The sequence below is a fragment of the Hyalella azteca genome, unplaced genomic scaffold (genome assembly GCF_000764305.2).
Source record: "Hyalella azteca isolate HAZT.00-mixed unplaced genomic scaffold, Hazt_2.0.2 contig15351, whole genome shotgun sequence".
In the NCBI taxonomy this organism is placed as follows: Eukaryota; Metazoa; Arthropoda; class Malacostraca; order Amphipoda; family Hyalellidae; genus Hyalella; species Hyalella azteca.
In genome coordinates, this window is record NW_025945207.1 from 36,688 (window position 1) to 44,748 (window position 8,061).

Here is an 8,061-nt window from a genome sequence, read left to right on the forward strand (position 1 = left end):
GGTATGGAATGAAAATCACGCTCGACGCGAAATAAAGAATATTTATTTCTTCTTGGAGACACCAACAGTCCTGCCCCTGCGGCCGGTGGTCTTAGTGTGCTGACCGCGCACACGAAGGCCCCAGTAATGACGAAGACCGCGATGCGCTGTGATCTTGATTAGATGGTCGAGATCCTCACGAAGCTTACCTTCCAGGTTAGCAGCAAGCACCTGTAGCGGTATGTAATTAATTTAGTGCATCCGCATGAAAACAATAAGCGAAATTATCCAGTTTAGATCGAAGCGGATTGAGCAGCAGTAAGTTATCATATCATCCAGGATATATAAATTCAACTCTCGGAAATGTGAACATAAAAATGCATTAACTGATAGAACTAGATCAGAGAAAGGAAACAACTTAGAAATGAGACAAGATTCTAAGTGTAAACAAGAACAAATTAACTTGCGTAAGGTTCAAATTTCAATGGAGTGGCAGCAACAACTAATTTAGGATATGGCACACAAACTTTAGTGTTTAAACTCAAACAAAAGCTCGCAAATCACCAAATGATTCAAGAGTGCAGAAAATATTAAGATATCCACACATTTCAAACAGAACGCGAAAGAAAAACGTCAAACCTGGCCGTATTTGCCGTCCTTGGCATCCTTCTGTCTGTTGAGGAACCAGTCAGGGATCTTGTACTGACGAGGATTGTTCATGATCGTAACGACCTTCTCAACCTGAAAATAATAACCGTAATCTTAACATCAAAAAATGTATTCGAACGAGCCTGAAATTGTGAAAATAGTGATGCAGATTTGATGAAACCGTCTGCCGAAATTTCGGCCGTCGACAATCATAAACGCGAAATTAAGTTGATCATTTTAAACACTGTCTGCAACTGCTAAGCAAAAGTTCACAATTCAATTCGAAGTGTCTGTGAGAAAATCACACTAATTATTTGCATTCAAATGTCATGTAAGCATTCTACAGTGAACAGTTATAGCGAAAGATCGTTGTGAATGCCTGTTTATTCTCACACCAACAGCTCAACTCTCCAGCAGAGCTGCAGAGCCTCTTGGTGGTGTGGCATGGTTAACCCAAACGATCATTTCAAAATAGCACATGATAAATCTTGTTTCATGACTAATACATCGCAAGAGAAATTACTTCACACTAAGTCATAGCAAAATACGACAATGTGCCTTCCAAAAAGGTCGCTTCTTCAAAAATAGAAAAAACGGTAGCCAGGAGGTTAATTTGATCTAGCACACTATGACACCAACACAAAAATCTCTGTACTGGCGCTAATAGGTGCAATGCACATGATTCAAGAACAAAAACATTTGGATAAATAATAAAAAAAATCCTTCCAATCCCCAGAGATATAACTTTGCAAAGGAATATTCAATTTATAAAAGAGGACATAATCGATACACTACCAACTTCCCGTTATTACAAAGCAATTTTCACGTTTTATCTCAAGGTGCACAAATGCCTAGCCCAAATAACAACAGGATAATACATACAACTCCTAATTTAAATTTTTACGAAACCAACATTACAATGCCTAACAAGATACAATACATGGAATCAGTTCCTGAAAGATATTTCTTCCAATGGCAACTCGAGATATGGCATTTATTGACAACCGGATGAGTGACAATCTCCTTTAAACCTAAATTAATAGCACATGTATCAATACCACTGCTTGGCTTCAGCCAGGTTCATTTTTTTTAATAAACACACCACACGATATAATATACATGCGCGAGAGAAATGACGAGAGTGACCAACGAGTCGATCTAATATATACATGAAGACTTTCCTTCTGGTTAGTTTTGTAAGTAGTTGAATCTGAGGCAAAGAAGTTCTCGATAATTGCACTGTGCCATCCAGTTAGGTCGCACAATCAATTAGTGAAAATACGGTAGCCAGGTGGCGAGTTTGATCTTGCACACAATCGACACCAACACACGCGTTCATGTCTTGGCTCTAATAGGTGCAATACATAGTCATAAACAGAACTTGCAGCATTCTACTTACTTCAGAAGCAAACTGACAAAAAAGCGCTGAAAACAACTTATTCATGAGATTCCGCCATGCAGGTAGGAAGCTAGTTCCAATATTTATTCCCGTTCACACTTTGTGTGGGATAATATCTTCTAATTACGTTGATAACCTTTCTGTGGGCAACTTTATTATGTCAGCAGGCTGCCAACAGTAACTTTGCCGTCTTTATTCTCACACCAATAGCTCAACTCTTTAGCAGGGCTGCAGAGCCTCTTGAAGGTGTGGCAGAAATTAAGAAAGTTACATAAATGATTAGACCCACGGCACCGAGGATTTATCAGAATAGACATTCTACTGAAGTCTTGATTGGTCTTCCAATTATATCGCACACTTCGTCAGTGGTAGCCCAGAAGCGATTATGATCTTGCACACCCTAATAAGTTATTGCCTTCTGAGTTTAAAGCTGTTCCTAATTTTCATTTACTTAGAATTTAATTGTGGAACATCACCGTCTTGTTACAGGCGAATAACAAAAGTCACTGCTATTGACAACAGTTAATATGTCAGCAGGCTGTCAGCCATGACTGACGTAGTCCCCTTTATTCTCACACCAACATACCAACTCTAAAGCAAAGCTGCAGAGCCTCCTGAAGTTGTGATAAAATCAACCGAGATCATTTCAAAACAACCTTTGAATAGTATTTCTTGCTTCATGACCAGCCCATCACAAATAAAAATTATTTCAAACTAAATTGAAGCAAAATAAGGAAATAAGCGAAATTATTCCATGTGCCTTCCAAAAAGGTCGCTTCTTCAACATGTGGAGAAACGGTAGCCAGAAGGCTAATCTGATCTTGCACACTATGACACCAGCCCAAAAATCTCTGTGCTGGCGCTAATAGGTGCACGCACATTTTCCCAACACGAGAACATTCAAACTAATAATCCAAAAAATATAATTTCCAACATCATGAGCTAAAACTTTACACAGATAAATAATTATTTTATGCAATAATTATTACACTATTAATAAGCTGCCCATACATAATAATAAATTTTTCACTTTTTAACCAAAATTTGAAAAAATGCTCTAGTCGTATTAAAACGGGATAATTTTTACATCTCTAAGTTTTCATTTCAGAAATACCACTACGATGCAAAACAAAATCTGATCCTTTGAAGCAGTTTCTGAAGGCAAATTCTTCTGAGAGCAACTAGTACAAGACCTGGAATTGATTTGCCACCAGAGGAGTAACAATGTCATTTAAATTTACAGCGATAGCACAGCCAGACATGAATGCAAACAGCAGTTGAACACCATCTGCTTAAGCCTAGTAATCATTTTAATTCAATAAAAGACATACCACTATATGGTCACAAGAGAAATCATTTAAGTGAATTCAATGAATTAAGCTATATTGAATCCTTTTCATTACTTGGGTACGTAGTTGAATCTATGGCAAGTAAAAGTTCTTATAAATTCAAATGTGCCATCCAATTAGGTCGCAAAATCAATTATTGAAAATACGGTAGCCAGGTGGCGATGTTGATCTTGCACACAATCGACACCAACACACGCGTTATGTCTTGGCTCTAATAGGTGCAATGTATGAGGTTGCACATACATACCGTACCAAACTTACAGCATTCAACATTTTTCTGAGCAAAATGACAAAAAATAAAAATTCTGTAACATAAATGAGATTTTACCTCCTAAGTATAGAATGAATTTTAATGTTTATTCTCTTCAAATCTTCCTGATATTTCTGTAGGCAACTTAATAACGTCAGCTATGCCAACAACAACAATTAACTTTGCCATATTTATTCTCACACCAATAGCTCAACTCTACAGCAGGGCTGCAGAGCCTCTTGAAGGTGTGGTAAAGTTAAACCGAATAATTATATTTGCTTTTGATTCCATTTAATAATTTACCACCACAAATTCAATTGATTGAAATGGCTTAGAACAAGCAAATATCCAAGATTTTTTTTACAATAACGTAAAATAAACTTGCGACTTCCAAAAAAGTTACTTCTACAACAATTGAAGCAATGGTAGTCATTAGGCAGTATTTTGTCTGGTATTGATTGATTCATCTAACAATACCAGAACCAACCATGTCTGCTCTAGTGCTAAATGCAGCTTATTTGTACATATATCTTAAAAAGAGCTGCAATTGTACTATTGTACAATTCTCCATTTGAGAATGATCTTGGGGCCTCTAGTAAAACTTTCCTATCTGATTTAAAAGGTAAAAATAAATAGGATTTTCAATCAAGTCACTGACCAAAGGAGAAAAATCATTAGAATAGTTTACACTCAACAGATTTCAAGCTACTCAAGTAATTTTCCAACTATTTTCTTAGAAATTATAATTACCTCTTCTTCAGTGAGTTCTCCTGCTCTCTTGTTGATGTCAATGTCGGCCTTCTTGAGAACAATGTTGGCATAGCGACGACCAACTCCTTTGATGGCAGTAAGGGCAAACATAACCTTCCGCTTGCCATCAACAGTGGAGCTCATCAAACGCAAGATGTGCTGGAACTTGTCTGGGATAATCAGCGACTGGAAGAAAAATTGTAAATCAAAAATTGCTGTTAGCACAGTACTGTGAATAGTACCAAGTTTCTACCCTATATTATACAATTAAACACCAGTTTTACCATATATATAGTGCAACTGTGCAAGCCTCTAAACACTTTACAATTTTTTTTCATCAAGAATTGTACTTGAAAATTTCCACTGAAAATTGAGTCTTCCATTACTCTATATATATATGCTCAATGTCTTGATATAAGCTGTCATAACATGCTCCATACATCTCAACCACTAATACATTATGTTCTATTGACAAAAAGACAAAGAAGCAGCAGCCACCCTTTCTCAAGAAGAAGCCACCTAAGCAAGAGACAAAAAGTCCTTGCTTGCAGCCTTGCAGTCATTTTTACGCATTCCTACATTCTCTCGGATTTCCTTGATTAGATTTTACTGCTGTAAGCAAGCTGCATTGCATGATCACTAGTCACAACTATGAAACCATTAAAATTCATTAGACCATGACAGGTTTGAGCAGGAGCCTGGCTGCATCCTGCTATTCCTGCATGAATGTAGGTATGTAGCAACTAGCAGAAGACCATAGATACTAATCACTATTGACATAAACATTTAGTGCAAAGAATTTTTTAGAAGAAAAAAAGAAGGAGAAAGAAACTACTAGTCCTAGACCATCTAAAATCCAATTTTTATAATATAATGGTTTATAAGCTGTGCAATTTTTTAATTAAATCAAAATGCAATAGTTAGGAGCCACATGATTTCTATTTTCTGATTCAATTAAAGGTTTGACTTTGCCCACTATGAAACCACAAGATTTATGGAAAAATATTTATTCCATCCTTTTCAAGAGGTAGCTAGCTAGGTAGGGTGCATTTATACAAGAGTGACAATATAAACACAAATGAGATTTTATAGAATCCAGTTGATTAGGTAGGCTAGGCATACTGGCAAAGCAGAGAGTTTTTTAGACTCTCCCTCAAGTTCATTTTTGAGTCCTATAAGTAGACCAGTAAAGTATCCTGGATACCAGCAGGCATGGAATATATCTACTTGGCGAGCCGCGACTGAATTTTTCGAGCCGTGGTTTTATGGATTTGCCAGCCGTGATTCCATTTCTACGAGCCGTGATTCTATTTCACCGAGCCGTGAATTCCATATCTCAGCCATGAAAAGCCATTTACAAGGTGCGAATTTATTTACAAAGTCCATGCACGTGTTACCCCAAATCTCTAATTTTACCCTTAAACAGTCAAACGGCAACAATAAAATTTGTCTCTACTGTAAGTTCAGCACGTGTTAATACAGTCTGACCGCTTTGACATGACCGCAACTATGCGCGATCTTCAACAAAACGTTTCGTTGATTTGTTTACATTACGATGTTTATGTTTTTTTTCTGCAAGATATTTTTGGCAGAAACGATAAAGCAATGCGGATTGCGGAAGTTGAAAATTTTATGAAATGACATGTTTGCGAAGTACAAACCGCGATTTTTTAATCAAACAAAAATTTATGACATTCGAGCCACGAGATTTCATACCTACTGAAAGTATATGATATGAGAGCCACGATATTTCAGACAAAAATAGGACTTTTCCAGACTAGGATACCACTAACCAGCATTATCATACTTAAGAAATTGGTTTAAATCTTGAGTAAATGAGGAAATTCAAAATGAACTGATTCTAAAAAAGCTCTGGTTTGCCACTATGAGGCTAGCCTGGCTAGGTACTAGTGTACTACATCTAGGTAGGCTAGCCTAGGTAGTTGGAAATTTTTAGGCAAAAATTAGGCTATTAGTAGGACCTTTTAGGATACTATTGCTGCTGCTTTCTGGTTTCTTTGAAACTTTACTGGTCTTCTCCGTACTCATAGGAGTCAAACATCATCAATAAAGCATCTGTTAACCTGTCCCAATTTTAGCCTGAATCTGCAATACTATCAGGCAGAATTTTTTGAGCAGATTGGAAAATTGAGCAGAAAACGCCCACAAGTCCAACAAAAATGTCCCGAGAATTTAGCCAATTTCACCCATTTCTATGGCCTTTACCAATTTCTTCAGTGAAAAATAAGAAAGACGGCCCAAATCTATAAACGATTTTGCTAGTAACCTTGAGTAATTGATGCTAGTATCCAGCTGGGAGTTAACTCTTACGAACCGTATAAATAGAACGAGCTGATAAAATATTATTCAAGACGCTCAAGTGAACGACACCAGTAATTAGAACACCAGAAATTAAAAAAAAAAACACGAATACATGTTAAAGTCCTACAAAAGCAATATGATTACTTACCATGGTGCTAAATTTACATATATCAATCCTACGAAAAATTTCTAGACTTTAGAAGCCGCTCAACCTTCGCCACACGAAAACATCAACACTGAAGGAATTTAAAATGTTGCCACAACGAACAACTGGAGAAATTATGGGGTCAGACGAAGTTGATGCAATCGATGTAGATAATATTATTCTACGTGCTAGTAAATCATTGATATGAATGTATCACTGATGGCGCAGTATAAATTAAATGCATTTTATAAGCCTTTTTTTAAACGATTGCATGCATGTTTCCTTCAAATCTCTCCCACAATGCAATAAAATAGGGAAAGGTCACGATGAAATTAAAAAAAGACTCATTAATATGAATGCACTTCCAAGAACATATCATATACAACATTCACAATTTACCCAAATTTTAAAAAATAAAATTGTTCAACTATGGTAAAGCTAGGTTAGATTAGGTTAGGTAATAAGAGAAGTAAAAAAGCTTCTATGCAGCGTGAATTACCGATTTACAGGTCTTAACCTGAGGTCGGTCAGCACGCACCCAATTGCATTCCATTCCATGGATGATTTTTTGGTTATTACGCACATCATCATGACCTAAACCAAAAACAGAACACAACATTTCCCTAATTATCCTAATGAGAATTGCAAACTTTATTAAGTTATTTTGCTAAAAAAAAACAGCTTAATTAAGAGGTTCCAAATCCAAGATCATTGTACCTCGTTGAATTCTGCAACCTTACTTGGGAAACTACTTTGATAGGTTAGCGTCTCACTCAGTTTATCCATGCAATGTAAAATTGTAGTATTTTATGTGCCACGAGTCATTATTGACGAACTTTCAATGCGGACAATTGAAGGGTGGCCCAGTGGTTACAGTTCAGAGTACCAAGATTGGAGCAGAGAGGCGCGGGTTCGATCCCAGCTCTGTGTGACAGTTTCTGGTCAGAATCGGCAAGGAGGCCGGGCGGTTAAAAGACAGTAGAAAAATTGTATCAGTGAAGTGCGAGTTCGAGACCGCAAAATGCTGCGAATTTTCTGCAATGTTAAGAATCGGCAACAGGCCTACTGCGTAACAAACGCTGAAACCGCTATTATTATTATTATTATTATAGGTAGCGTGTGTTGCAGATTGATCACACTCGTACGTAAATGATCCGACGAATGCAAATACGTTTTGTAAATTTTTGTTAGATTATCAAGTCTAAAAAATTACTATTGC

The 8,061-nt window shown here is 36.8% G+C and overlaps 1 protein-coding gene across 1 annotated transcript; it reads right to left on the minus strand.

Annotated features, from left to right (window-relative positions):
• Nucleotides 1–21: 21 nt before the first annotated feature.
• On the minus strand, nt 22–6,960 carry LOC108667127 (40S ribosomal protein S18). The gene is made up of 4 exons (XM_018154112.2): nt 6,846–6,960; nt 4,376–4,561; nt 619–720; nt 22–210 (listed from the first exon to the last, which is right to left on the minus strand). The coding sequence occupies exons 1-4, from the start codon at nt 6,846–6,848 to the stop codon at nt 43–45; spliced, it is 459 nt and encodes a 152-aa protein (XP_018009601.1). The 5' UTR covers nt 6,849–6,960; the 3' UTR covers nt 22–42.
• Between the last annotated feature and the right edge of the window lie 1,101 nt (nt 6,961–8,061).

Coding starts and splice junctions, on each gene's coding strand:
- LOC108667127 (XM_018154112.2), bottom strand. Junction 721..4,375: donor GAGAACTCACTGAAGAAGAG/GTAATTATAATT, acceptor TATTATTTTCAG/GTTGAGAAGGTCGTTACGAT. Junction 211..618: donor AGGACGGCAAATACGGCCAG/GTTTGACGTTTT, acceptor ATACCGCTACAG/GTGCTTGCTGCTAACCTGGA.